Source organism: Capra hircus, chromosome 1, assembly GCF_001704415.2.
Source record: "Capra hircus breed San Clemente chromosome 1, ASM170441v1, whole genome shotgun sequence".
NCBI lineage: Eukaryota > Metazoa > Chordata > Mammalia > Artiodactyla > Bovidae > Capra > Capra hircus.
Genome location: NC_030808.1, coordinates 4,801,507 through 4,816,533, shown reverse-complemented (window position 1 = coordinate 4,816,533; position 15,027 = coordinate 4,801,507). Strand labels below are relative to the sequence as shown.

The window sequence follows — 15,027 nt, the reverse complement described above, 5'->3', positions numbered from 1 at the left end:
ATCCCAAACTGTAATGTGGTCTCATGACTCTCCTTGCGCTGGAATGAGATAAAAGGAAACAAGCTGTTTTGTTGTTACAGATCAAGGTGGTCTGAATGGCGATTCAGGACATAACCATGATCACTATGGGGAAACGAGAGGCTGTGTGATGTTTTCCTATTAGGCACAGTATGTCAGATTTGTGTAACTGTCAGAAAGGGTATTTCATTTCATGCCCAATTGTGATTTCTTTGTTGCTGTTGTTGCTGTTGCCAGTTTTAAATTCCTGGCATCATCCTCAGTAAAACCGATGAGGACCGTTGTGAGCAGTCCTTTCCAATGGTAAGAGAATAGCTCATATTTCAGATTCTTATTATGTCCCTGTCCTGTTCTTCCTAAGAATTAACTTCACTCGTTATCCTCACAATTACTGATGTGAGAGAGAAGGTGTTATTTCCATTTTACAGATGAGAAAACTGAGACACAGGGAGTCGAAGTAACTTACCCAGGTTATATTGCTCATACACGATAGTGGAGCTGGAATTTAAACCCAAATAACCTTGCCAGGAATAGAGTGATGCAAGAAAGGTGCCCAGGGCACAAAATTTAAGGAAGCATTCCTTCTCAGTCTCCTGCATGTGCAGGATTCAAATTTGAGAGTGAGTGCCTCCTTAGATCGTGTGTCCAAGGCACTTTGTTGCTTGCCACACTTCAGTTTCAGCCTTATAAATAATCTTGGTTTGGAGCCTGGGTACACTGTTAACCTTCATACCTCCTGTCTCTCTGGTCCTGACCCTTATGGATTAGGGTCAGACTTCGGAGAAGAAGTAGATAGAAGAGCCTGTAGGTGCTCAAGAGACCAGCAGAGATAAAGCCCAATGTAGGTATCTTTCTTTAGATATCTCCTTTCCTCTTGACTGGGCATTCTTTTCTTGCACTGTGCTCCCTGCCACTCTTCTCTGTTAAGGCTTTGTCTCACCCCAACCTTCTCCAGTGCAGAAAGGAATAAAGATACTCCACTTGAGAGGTAAATCTCTGATCCCATAAAGCATTAGAACAGCATCACAGCATATGTATCCTCAGTCAGACTCGCCTGCCCCGAAATACCTTATTTCCTCTTGTCAAATCCAGACACACTCCGAGGTGTGTGTTGGGGTCAGAGATAATCCAAGAATACATATCTAGAAGGCATCTCAAGATCTTAGAACTGGATCTAGTGAAGGGAAATTAAATTGTCTCTGAGAAAGGGGAAGGGTGCCCAGGGTAAGGTAATAGTGAGAACTCACCTCCCTAAACCCTGTACTCTTGAAAATCCTTCAGTACATGGTGTAGGTTTCGAAAGGTACCAGATTTTTCAGTTCGCTGACAATTGGTGAAAGAATCAGTGTATCATTAGAACAAAGAGCTCTTTCTGTTCAGTCCTATAGAACCCACGACTTAGGGAAACCACTGGGACTAGAGGCTGAGAACAGGGAAACTATCTCTAATTCTCTTCAGTGATGGACCGACCTACCTCATGACGCAACAGGCCATAGAATAAGCATCTGTGAGTTATTATGAACACATGTGGAGGGCCAGAAGCAGCTGGGGCCTGAGTTGCAATAAAGGAAGGTGCATGTTATAATCTGGTAGCTTTTGAAAACTTCTCACCACCATACTGGAAAGCTCCTGGTAGTTCTTCTACACAAATTTTTACCAGTGAATTCCCAGCAGATGGGTTGATGATGACGTCTCCTCTCTTACAAACATCATGCCAGCAGAGCCAAATGGGAAGGACCTCACCAAATGACATCATGCCAACAGAGCCAAATGGGAGAAGGAAATGGCAACCCACTCCAGTATTCCTGCCTGGAGAATCCCAGGGACGGAGGAGCCTGGTAGGCTACGGTCCATGGGGTCGCAAAGAGTCTGACAAGACTGAGCGACTTCACTTCACTTCACCATGTGGACAAGCCCAGAAGCACTAAGCCAAAGGAAGAGCTGAACTGTAAACAAGTGTCACTTGCCTCTTTGATCAGATTCATAAATCTGGGCCCAAGGCGCCATGGCTTGTGCCGGTGGCACTGTAGGGAGCTGACGGTCAGCTGGGAAGCCCGGTGGGAGGCAATGGCCACCATGTATACAGCATCATACATCAGAGCAGCTTCAGTCTGCGGAGGAAAACACAAGCCACATCTTCAGTTCCACCTCTGCTTATATCCCTCTTTACCTGCATAATCACTCTGCCCACTTCCTTATCTCCTATTTGTCTGATCTCAACAGCCATTTATTCTCCAGCTGAACACCTTTCCTTCTCCCATAGCTATTTTTCTCTAAAATAATACCTTTGTACCCCAGAGTAAATTGTAGTCATGGCTCTGCTTCAAGTTATTTTTAAAAAAAAGAAAAGAAAAAAATCAACTTGAATCAGCCACAAAAGACCTGATTCAGGGAACTGGTATGTTTGGAGTGTCTTTTGTTAAACCCGGTGTTAAGATCAACTATCAATACATTGAGTTAGAAGCTCAATATGTCAATATCAGATTTGGTCTCTCAGTGTTTACCTATCTCTTGTCTATTTACCTGATTATATTTGCTCACAGAGAGTGCTGTGAGCAAAATTAACATGTGATTTCTAGATAAAGATACTGATATCGGGCACTTCCATTGATTAGAGTCAAGAAGGCTGTAGTCATAGAATGAAATTCAATAGCAGATTTGAAGAGACCCTTAGAAGAACAGACCTCTGCAGCTTGCTCAGAAAACATGTGTTCTTGTTAGCACTTGCTTTCCTGATAGACATTGGAACTAGTCATTCCTTTGGGGCCAGGGGGTTGGCTATGTCATTCTTCTACTCATGAGATTTCTCTCATTTGCAGAATTTCACATAATACTCTCAGTATTTTCTGAAGTACTACCCTGTGCTTTTTTTTTTTTAAAGGATAACATCATATAATACCTTTGCATTTTACTTGAGGATTTTCACAGCAACTTCAAATAGACTAGTTCATTTGAAATTCTCAACAACCCCACAAAATAAACAGAATAGATGAATCAAGCTATTATTATTCAGGAAACTGACCTCCAGGCAGTATATTGACTTGTGTAGGGTCATAGAGATAATCAGTAATTTGTATAGTTAAACAAAAAATCTAGGTCACAGAATGAAGACTATGTGTAGTTTCCCAAAATAAGATGATTTATTCAGCATATATTTATTCAACATTTATTGAACATGTCTTGATGGAGGTAGAAAGAGAAAATAAGGGGAATTACATCTTGTATTCTATCAGCCTTTGAGTCCAGAGAATATGTCTACTTTGAATACTTATTATTCTGGGCAATCTCTATCACTGCATTTTTCATATAATATATTAATCTTTTTATATCTCTTTCTCAATAAAAGTGCTCAACTTCATTTTTTAGTGGCTAGCACAGTTCTTGACACATGAAAGTTGTTTAAAAAATGTTAGATGATAGAATTAATGTTATTTCATGCTTAAAATAAAATAATTTTTTGTGAAAACTGTATAATTCCAAGGTTTTATGATGTATTTCTAAGATTAATTGCTTCATGCACACTTAGTATGAGTGATATGTAGAAACCATGATGGTGATAATTGTTAAAGCTTAAAAATATTCTGATCATTTCAGTTCAAGGCTGATATAATCAATTATACAGATCAGAAAACTGAAGTTCAGGGAAATTAAGTGACTAGTCTAAGGCCTATCTATTGACACAATGGGACTTTTAAAAAGGCAGTCTATCTTAATAGATGACATTTATAGAGCACAACAAAGATCCATCTAGTCAAGGCTATGGTTTTTCCAGTGGTCATGCATGGATGTGAGAGTTGGACTGTGAAGAAAGCTGAGCGCCGAAGAATTGATGCTTTTGAACTGTGGTGTTGGAGAAGACTCTTGAGAGTCCCTTGGACTGCAAGGAGATCCAACCAGTCCATTCTGAAGGAGACCAGTCCTGGGTGTTCTTTGGAAGGAATGATGCTAAAGCTGAAACTCCAGTACTTTGGCCACCTCATCTGAAGAGTTGACTCATTGGAAAAGACTCTGATGCAGGGAGGGATTGGAGGCAGGAGGAGAAGGGTACGACCGAGGATGAGATGGCTGGATGGCATCACCGACTCGATGGACATGAGTTTAAGTGAACTCCAGGAGTTGGTGATGGACAGGGAGGACTGGCGTGCTGCAGTTCATGGGGTCGCAAAGAGTCGGACACGACTGAGCAACTGAACTGAACTGAACTATATGTCAGGGCTTCCCAAGTGGCTCAGCAGTAAAGAATATCCCTGTAATGCAGGAGACACAGGAGATATGGGTTTGATCCCTGGGTTGGGAAGATCCCCTAAAGGAAGAAATGACAGCCCATTTCAGTATTCTTGCTGGGAAAATCCCATGGACAGAGGAGCCTGGCAGGTTAGCTACAATCTGTAGGGTCACAAAGAGCTGGACACAACTGAGCATTCACATACATTGGTTTATATATCAGGAACTCTTCCAAATATTTTGCAGTCATTGTGTCTTCACCATAATTTCTACTCCTTTATGGATGAAGAATTGACACAGTTAAACGTTGTCCCCAAACTAGTGATGAGAAAGCTAAGATTCAAACACAGGAAGTTGGTGCTAGAGTTTATGGCCTCAACCACAAAGCTGAGTTGCATCTAAACCAAGTATTTGTATGGTGATTTAATGATTATAAATAATATGTCAACATGATCAATATCTATTGGCGATTAACTACATTCTAGACACTAGGGACATAACAGAAGCAGAATATACTATGAAGAAGTGACAAGAATACACAGAAGAACTCTGCAAAAAAGAACTTCATGACCAAGATAAATTACGATGATGTGATCACTCACCTAGAGCCAGACATTCTAGAATATGAAGTCAAGTGGGCCTTAGGAAGCATCACTATGAATAAAGCTAGTGGAGGTGATAGAATTCCAGTTTAGCTATTTCAAATCCTGAAAGATGATGCTGTGAAAGTGCTGCACTCAATATGCCAGCCAGTTTGGAAAACTCAGCAGTGGCCACAGGACTGGAAAAGGTCAGTGTTCATTCCAATCCCAAAGAAAGGCAATGCCAAAGAATGCTCAAACTACTGCACAATTGCACTCATCTCACATGCTAGTAAAGTAATGCTCAAAATTCTCCAAGCCAGGCTTCAGCAATATGTGAACTGTGAACTTCCAGATGTTCAAGCTGGTTTTAGAAAAGGCAGAGGAACCAGAGATCAAATTGCCAACATCTGCTGGATCATTGAAAAAGCAAGAGAATTCCAGAAAAACATCTATCTGCTTTATTGACTATGACAAAGCCTTTGACTGTGTGGATCACAATAAACTGTGGAAAATTCTGAAAGAGATGGGAATACCAGACCACCTGACCTACCTCTTGAGAAACCTGTATCCAGGTCAGGAAGCAACAGTTAGAACTGGACATGGAACAACAGACTGGTTCCAAATAGGAAAAGGAGTACGTCAAGGCTGTATATTGTCACCCTGCTTATTTAATGTATATGCAGAGTATATCATGAGAAACCCTGGACTGGAAGAAACACAAGCTGGAATCAAGATTGCCGGGAGAAATATCAATAACCTCAGATATGCAGATGACACCACCCTTATGGCAGAAAGTGAAGAGGAACTAAAGAGCCTCTTGATGAATGTGAAAGAGGAGAGTGAAAAAGTTGGCTTAAAGCTCAACATTCAGAAAATGAAGATCATGGCATCCAGTCCCATCACTTCATGGCAAATAGATGGGGAAACAGTGAAAACAGTGGCTGACTTTATTTTTTGGGGCTCCAAAATCACTGCAGATGGTGATTGCAGCCACGAAATTAAAAGAAGCTTGCTCCTTGGAAGGAAAGTTATGACCAACCTAGACAGCATATTGAAAAGCAGAGACATTACTTTGCCAACAAAGGTCCATCTAGTCAAGGCTATGGTTTTTCCAGTGGTCATGTATGGATGTGAAAGTTGGACTATAAAGAAATCTGAGCGCAGAAGAATTGATGCTTTTGAACTGTGGTGTTGGAGAAGACTCTTGAGAGTCCCTTGGACTGCTAGGAGATCCAACCAATCCATCCTAAAGGAGATCCGTCTTGGGTGTTCATTGGAAGGACTGATGTTGAAGCTGAAACTCCAATACTTTGGCCACCTGATGCGAAGAGCTGACTCATTTGAAAAGACCCTGATGCTGGGAAAGATTGAGGGCAGGAGGAGAAGGGGACGACAGAGGATGAGATGGTTGGATGGCATCACTGACTCGATGGACATGGGTTTGGGTGAACTCCGGGAGTTGGTAATGGACAGGGAGGCCTGGCGTGCTGTGATTCATGGGGTCGCAAAGAGTCGGACACAACTGAATGACTGACTGAACTGAACTGAAACATTATAAGCATTTTACATGTTATCTTCTTTAATTACTGAAATTAAACCTTTAAAGTAGTTATTTTCCCATTTTGAATATGAAGAGTGAAAGTGTTAGTTGCTTAATCATGTCTGACTCTTTGTCACCCCATTTACTGTAGTCCACCAAGCTCCTCTGTCCATGGACTTCTCCATGTTAGAAGACTGGAGTGGGCAAAAAAAAAAAAAAAAAAAAAAAATGACTGGAATGGGTAGCCATTTCCTTCTCCAGGAGATCTTTCAGACCCAAGGATCAAGCCCATGTCTTCTGCATTGGCAGGCAGATTCTTACTGTTTGAGCCACCAGGAAAACCCAAGTACAGACAGAGAAATTGAAGTTTGAATGTACCAGAAATAATTTTAATAATAAGTTGCTTAAAGTTATAAAGCCAATAAGGGAAGGAGCAAGGATTTCATCCTGGGATGAATGCTGAGTTTAGAGCATATGTTCTCAACTACCATGGTATGGGGACTTGGGACTTTTGAGCCTTGGGATGTACCTTTTTAAAATATACATTTGTATGTATATTCACTAATTAGCTGATTGATGATTGATTTGATAGAGAAGGTGAGGAGAGGAATTCCAAAGGTCTAACTTTTCTATACACTTAACAGTGACTAGTATTTCAACTTTCTTTGTCAAGGTTGTCTCTATACTGAGCTAAGTAATAAGAAGATTCAAAACTATAGGCCAGATTGGTGCTTTCCAAATTCAAAGAAGAAAATCATTTATTCTAAAGCTATGCTTCCCTTTTTATACAATGTTTTCTTAGACTGAGGAGACATTTAAGTACTTTATAGCACTAATAAACTACCAGTGAATTTCCTCCCCTTTACAGTTTTATGCTAGAGGCCTGCTTACCAAACAGCAACTCTCAAGCCATTTTAAGTAAATATATACAAAGAAATGGCCAGTGTTTCAAATTTTATTCTTCCAAATGTGTTTGTTTTCACATTCTATTTACACATAAAGCTTAGAAGACACCACATGCTCAGTGTCTCTAAGAGAATATTTTTATAGCACATGGATCACAAAAGAGGCACATTGAAAGTGGGCTTCTTTCCAGTGCACAATATTTTGGTGATTATAATGATGTGCAATAAAGGATTAACTCAGAGGACTTAGGGTGCTCAAACCCTTCCAATTCCAAAGAAAGGACTAACTAGTCTTTGACTGACTGCTGGGAGATTACGTCTTTAGAATATTCTGCCTAATCAGAGAGTCTTTGCATCAGTGGGGTCATGGGTAATGCAAGTAGTTTATGCTAACAGTGTGACTCATGGTGATTGCCTATTTTTGTTCACTTGGTGCTCTGGACCTTGTCGTATCAGTTTGACCTCTGGAGTGACTGGAGACTAACTGAGGCCAGATGGGTAGGTGCTCTGTGCCTATGTGACAGACGCCCCATAAAATTCCTGGACGCTGAGGCTCAGATGAGCTTCCCTGGTTGGCAACAGTTCATATATTTTGTCACACATCTTAGCTGAGAGAATAAAACATTGTCAATGCAGACTTGGTCTCTGTGACTTTTGTTGATTTTAATCTGTACCCTTTTGCTGTAATAAATTGTAACTATGAATACAACACCTTTTCTGATTTCTGAGTCCTCCTAAATGAAAGTGAAAGTCACCCAACTGTGTCCAACTCTTTGTGACCCCATGGAATATATACAGTCCATGGAATTCTCCAGGCCAGAATACTAGAGTGGGTAGCCTTTCCCTTCTCCAGGGGATCTTCCCAACCCAGGGACTGAACCCAGGTCTCCCACTTTGCTGGTAGATTCTTTACCATCTGAGTCACCAGGGAAGCTCTTGGGGACCCCAATAAAGTGGCCTTGGGGACCCCAATACAAACCAATGAGATGTTATGTCACTTTAGGGATGAGAGCCTGAGAGAGCCTTATGGAGTCTCCATATTTTGCTCCCTGCCTGGTATGTTGCTGTTGTTGGAAAAACCTAGAGGAGATCAGGGTGCTGAAGGGAGACCCAGTCTTTGGAGAGCAAATATGTGAAATGCATGGATTTTCCATCTTCTCTCCAAATTTGGAAACATTCACATTACCCTGATATGGATAAACAAGTCATTTCTCTCGGAGGGAAATGCTTTCAAATAGTACCTCATCCCCCTCATTTCCTAGTTTCCTCTATTAAAATGTTAATATCTCACCCACACATAGAGCTAACAGCAATTTGCCTCTTACTATGAATTAGCTGGTTTCCTTCTTTTCTGAGACACGCCCCTAGAAACAAGGAGGATTCTGATAAGGGTGAGAAGGCTCGTGTTTTGGCTACAAGATCCCTGCAAGGGAACACAGGGTAGTGGGGTGGATGCTTCTGAGGGAGCCAAAGTGCTAGGAGAGTCGGTGAGCACTCAGAAAGTAGGGAAGAGCAACTTGCAAGTGAGCTTGCGTTTGGAAGAAGGTTGTGGAAGGTAGCAAAGATACCACCTTGTATTCATTATCTAGAAATTCAGTAATTGAGAGAGCAGCTCTAGTGAAATCTGGCACAGAAGTTGGCATACTGAGAATCTCAATGAGTATATGCCAGCTTTTGAGAAAGACAGGAATAGGGAAAAGATGACTTATGCAGAGTTGGAAAACAGAACTGGGTGATGCCATTGGTCATACAGCTCACACAGATCCCAGGGAACAGGCCATCTTAGACTAGACTTGCAAACAGAAGAAGGTGTGTCTTTGTAGACAATTGGACCCTGACTTGAATAAGATAGAATCTCTCTTTCAGAAAGCCTTTTGTTCTTCTTTCATTGAATACAAATTGGCAAAACAGCAGGTACCATTACGTAAATTCAAGACTATGTCCTAAAGGCTTTGTGTACGTTACCTAATTGAATTTGTAAAGTATTATTATACAGAATGCAGATGAGCTAGGAGGTTCAGAGAGGCTACCCAATGTAGGATATTTAGTTATTCAGGGACATAGGAAGGACTAAACTAGGTTTTCTTAATCTGGAAAGATCTTGCTTTTTCTACGGAATCCCACTGCCTGTTGTATCACAAGGGTGGATTTGAGGGCAGTAGACAGTCAGGGTGACACTCAAGTTGGAGACTCAAAGTTGTCTTCTCTATGGCTCATCATTACAGGAAATAGTTACATGGGAGATAAGGGTACTGACTTAACTTCACATTGTGAATGCATTTGAAGAACTGGGAAGGCAGATGACAGATCAATACTTTCTTGTTTCCATGGCTCTATGCCATATTGAATCGCACAGAATTTTGGTTCACAATCAGAGAAGAATCCATCTGAGAATGGGCCGCTCCATTACCAAAGCCTATCCTCAAAACCCAATAGATTGAATTAGTCCAAGAGAGAAATTTAAACGTAGAGAAAAGAAACGAAGTACATTTTACAAAATCACTCTATTTAGTTAACTAACACTTCAGTTGATAAAACACTTTTTTAAAATCTCAAGGTGTTTTTAAATAATGAGTTTCACTATTTTTGTACTCTTGACTCAGTTTTAGAAAAGGCAGAGGAACCAGAGATCAAATTGCCAACATCCGCTGGATCATCAAAAAAGCAAGAGAATTCCAGAAAAACATCTATTTGTGCTTTATTGACTATGCCAAAGCCTTTGACTGTGTGGATCACAATAAACTGTGGAAAATTCTGAAAGAGATGGGAATACCAGACCACCTGACCTACCTCTTGAGAAACCTGTATCCAGGTCAGGAAGCAACAGTTAGAACTGGACATGGAACAACAGACTGTTTCCAAATAGGAAAAGGAGTACGTCAAGGCTGTATATTGTCACCCTGCTTATTTAACTTATATGCAGAGTACATCATGAGAAACGCTGGACTGGAAGAAACACAAGCTGGAATCAAGATTGCCGGGAGAAATATCAATGACCTCAGATATGCAGATGACACCACCCTTATGGCAGAAAATGAAGAGGAACTAAAAAGCCTCTTGATGAAAGTGAAAGAGGAGAGTGAAAAAGTTGGCTTAAAGCTCAACATTCAGAAAATGAAGATCATGGCATCCAGTCCCATCACTTCATGGGAAATAGATGGGGAAACAGTAGAAACAGTGTCAGACTTTATTTTTTGGGGCTCCAAAATCACTGCATATGGTGACCGCAGCCAGGAAATTAGAAGACGCTTGCTCCTTGGAAGAAAAGTTATGACCAACCTAGATAGTATATTGAAAAGCAGAGACATTACTTTGCCGACTAAGTCCATCTAATCAAGGCTATGGTTTTTCCTGTGGTCATGTATGGATGTGAGAGTTGGACTGTGAAGAAGGCTGAGCGCCGAAGAATTGATGCATTTGAAATGTGGTGTTGGAGAAGACTCTTGAGGGTCCCTTGGACTGCAAGGAGATCCAACCAGTCCATTCTGAAGGAGATCAGTCCTGGGTGTTCTTTGGAAGGAATGATGCTAAAGCTGAAGCTCCAGTACTTTGGCCACCTCATGCGAAGAGTTGACTCATTGGAAAAGACTCTGATGCTGGGAGAGATTGGGGGCAGGAAGAGAAGGGGATGACCCAGGATGAGATGGCTGGATGGCATCACCGACTTGTTGGACGTGAGTCTGAGTGAACTCTGGAAGATTGTGATGGACAGGGAGGCCTGGTGTGCTGCGATTCATGGGGTTGCAAAGAGTCGGACATGACTGAGCAAGTGAACTGAACTGACTCAGTTAACAGTTTTCTTAATTAACTCAATTTTGACCCTGTTTTTAATGTCAATATTTTATTATTATTAATATATATATTTCTTGGACTTACATATTTTCAGGTTTGAATGTGTTCTGACATGATAATATGCTTTGAAGATATTTTTAGTGTATAATGTTCTAAGAAATTCTTAATTGTTAAAACATTGAAAAGTAGATAAGTAGATGGAATGTCAAAATACATAGGTTTTTAAAAAATCCTGTATTTTACGTTCATAAGGGCATCTGTGCACGTACGTGGCACACACAAAGATAAAGGGCTACAGAGAGATTCACTTTGGAGAACAGTGAGGAAATGGCATGCAATTTTGGAGAAAGCAAGTCCATTAAAAGAGTATTACTTAATTATTGATAGTGGTTAGTGCATGTCTAATTTTTGAAATAATATTATTACTTTAGAATAATCTCTGTTTTTATTAATCATGCCCATTTATCATTTATAGATGCTCTCTTTGGACTTTTGTAGTATTATCTCAGGGCTATGTGAATATTTTCCCCTTAATATCTTGAGTCTTAGTAGACCTCAGGTCATACATAGTAGACCTCAATTATTAGCACACTAATTCTTTTATTAAATACATGTTTATTGAAGGCCTGTTTTGTGCCAGCCTTTCCCTAGTGTTGAGAATATAGCAAAATATGAAAAGACGAAATTTCCAGCTTCATGGAGTTTATATTCTTGTAGGTGATGGCACCAAACAAACAAATCTGAATATGACATATTGGCATAAGGGCTACAAAGAAAAGTAAAACAGGTTAGGGGAGGGAGAATAAGAGGAAGAGAGGGTTCTAGACTAGGTAGCAGGTTTATAGAAGATGTCTTCAGTGATGTAACCTTTGAGCAAACATGAATAGGGGAAAATTCCAAGCACTGGAAGCAGCAAATGCTAGAGATGCAAGAATGGAGTAAGTCCGAAAGAGAAAACAATATTTCATATTAGCCCAAAATGTGGAATCTAGAAAAATGGTAAAGATGAACCTATTTGCAAAGCAGAAACAGAGATACAGACATAGAGAACAAACATATGGATAGTAAGTGGGGAAGGGTGCTGTGGGATAACTTGGGAGATTGAGACTGACGTATGTACACTATTGATACTGTGGATAAACCATTACTAATGAGAACCTACTGTATAACACAGGGAACTCTACTCATTGCTCTGTGGTAATCTAAATCCAGAAAAAGGGGGATATATGTAGACGTATGCTGGACTCACTCACCTCACACGCTAGTAAAGCAATGAGCAAAATTCTCCAAGCCAGGCTTCAGCAGTACATGAACTGTGAACCTCCAGATGTTTAAGCTGGTTTTAGAAAAGGCAGAGGAACCAGAGATCATATTGTCAACATCCGCTGGATCATTGAAAAAGCAAGAAAGTTCCAGAAAAACATCTATTTCTGCTTTATTGACTATGCCAAAGCCTTTGACTCTGTAGATCACAATAAACTGTGGAAAATTCTGAAAGAGATGAGAATACCAAACCACCTGACCTGCCTCTTGAGAAACCTGTATCCAGGTCAGGAAGCAACAGTTAGAACTGGATGTGGAAAAACAGACTGATTCCAAATAGGAAAAGGAGTATGTCAAGGCTGTAGATTGTCACCCTGCTTATTTAACTTCTATGCAGAGAACATCATGAAAATGCTGGGATAGATGAAGCACAAGCTGGAATCAAGATTGCCAGGAGGAATATCAATAACCTCAGATATGCTGATGAAACCACCCTTATGGCAGAAAGCAAAGAACTAAAGAGCTTCTTGATGAAAGTGAAAGAGGAGAGTGAAAAAGTTGGCTTAAAACTCAACATTCAGAAAGCTAAGATCATGGCATCCAGCCCCATCACTTCGTGGCAAATAGACGGGGAAACAGTGGAAACAGTGACAGACCTTATTTTCTGGGGCTCCAAAATCACTGCAGATGATAATTGCAGCCATGAAATTAAAAGACGCTTGCTCCTTGGAAGAAAAGTTATGACCAACTTAGATAGCATATTAAAAAGCAGAGACATTAGTTTGCCAACAAAGGTCCACCTAGCCGAGGTTATGGTTTTTCTAGTGGTCATGTATGGGTATGAGAGTTGCACTATAAAGAAAGCTGAGCGCCGAAGAATTGATGCTTTTGAACTGTGGTGTTGGAGAAGACTCTTGAGAGTTCCTTGGACTGCAAGGAGATCCAACCAGTCCATCCTAAAGGAGATCAGTCCTGGGTGTTCATTGGAATGACTGATGTTGAGTCTAAAACTCCAATCCTTTGGCCACCTGATGTGAAGAGCTGACTCATTTGAAAAGACCCTGGTGCTGGGAAAGATTGAAGGCGGGAGGAGAAGGGCACGACAGAGGATGAGATAGTTGGATGGCATCACTGACTCAATGGACATGGGTTTGGGTGGACTCTGGGAGTTGGTGATGGACAGGGAGGCCTGGCTTGCTGCAGTCCATGGGGTCACAGAGAGTTGGACATGACTGAGTGACTGAACTGACTGATGCCTGACTCACACCAAAAAAATAACACAACACTGTAAAGCAACTATACTCCAATAAAAATTTAGGAAAAAAAATAATGAATGAAGTATGGACCTGAAATATATAGACACAGTGGAATTGAAACTAAAGGAGTTTTTATCTTTAAGGTAGAGAAGAAGGAGTTTGAGATCAGAGGCTATTTGAGAACAAAGACTTGATAACACTGGGCCTGATCTTGGGGACTTGGGGTATGCTTTCTTGACTCAACCATCAGTCCATCAGATGCCCTTATTGTTGGTGGTGTTGTTCAGTTGCTAAGCCATGTCCGACTCTTTGCAACCCCATGGACTGCAGCATGCCAGGTTTCCCTGTCCTTCAATATCTCATAGAGTTTGCTGAAGCTGATGTCCATCAAGTCGGTGATAGGCTATCCAATCATCTCATCCTCTTTCACCCCTTTCTCCTCTTGTCCTCCATCTTTCCCAGCATCAGTCTTTTCCAATGAGTCAGCTCTTTGCATCAGGTGGCCACAGTATTTGAGTTTCAGCTTCAGCATCAGTCTTTCCAGTGAATATTTAGAGTTGATTTCCCTTATTATTCTGGAGAAGGAAATGGCAACCCATTCCAGTACTCTTTCCTGGAAAATTCCGTGGATGAAGGAGCCTGGTAGGCTATAGTCCATGGGGTCGCAAAGAGTCGGACACGACTGAGCAACTTCACTTCCCTTATTATACTTGCCCTGTAAGGTTCCTGTGACTGTTTCTCTACTCCCAAATTAGCTAAAAGGAAACAGTGAACTGCAAAATGGACTCTTTGGAAAAATACAGGTCAACATTATGCTTCACAGGATCAGTGGCAAGGTTCTATCTGCATAACCGTGGGATCTGCCTTCTAGTGGCCAACTGAGAGTTACCACTGTTTTTCACCAATAATGTCATAATCTAACATAGTTGCTCTACCCACTTTTATAGCAACCTGCTGAGCCACCTTCTGTTCCAATAAATCCCTATTTCCCTTTATAGTTTATAATAATAACAACAACAACAATGTTAATAACAGTGACTCCTCTGGTTGGATGAGAAGACTACAGTGAACTCTAGACAGTCTCTCATCCTTGGGGACTTGGGGCTGCCATGCTTCCTGTCCACAGGACTGGTGAGCCTGACTGGGTGAGAATGGTATTGTTCTATCTGCCTTATTCAACGCTTTGTCTCATCTCAGTCAATATGCACAAACTCTTCTGTCAGCTCAGTATAATTGAAGACAATGGACAATTTTTTTAAATAAATTGACATACTTGTGATGAATAATTAATGTCTGGCATGAATTCACATCTGTATTAAGGTAGGTCCAAGCTCTAACTCTTTCAGTGGTGCTCAAGGAACACAGGTAAAAATGACTCACAATCTCATGCTGTGATAGAGATCTTGTTTGAGAAGTGGGGGTAGAGGGTGGACAGAAGATTTTGA

The 15,027-nt window shown here is 40.9% G+C and overlaps 1 protein-coding gene across 7 annotated transcripts in view; it reads right to left on the bottom strand.

Moving 5' to 3' along the window:
• GRIK1 (glutamate ionotropic receptor kainate type subunit 1) overlaps nucleotides 1-15,027 on the bottom strand; it is a 464,784-nt gene that overhangs the window by 110,661 nt on the left and 339,096 nt on the right. For 4 of the 7 annotated variants that reach the window (XM_018049047.1, XM_018049094.1, XM_018049107.1 and 1 more), the window contains exon 7: nucleotides 1,986-2,129. The exons of the other annotated variants lie outside the window; for them this stretch is intronic. In XM_018049047.1, coding sequence (XP_017904536.1) covers nucleotides 1,986-2,129 — 144 coding nt within the window. The remainder of the gene's footprint in view (nucleotides 1-1,985; nucleotides 2,130-15,027) is intronic. 7 annotated transcript variants of the gene reach the window in all.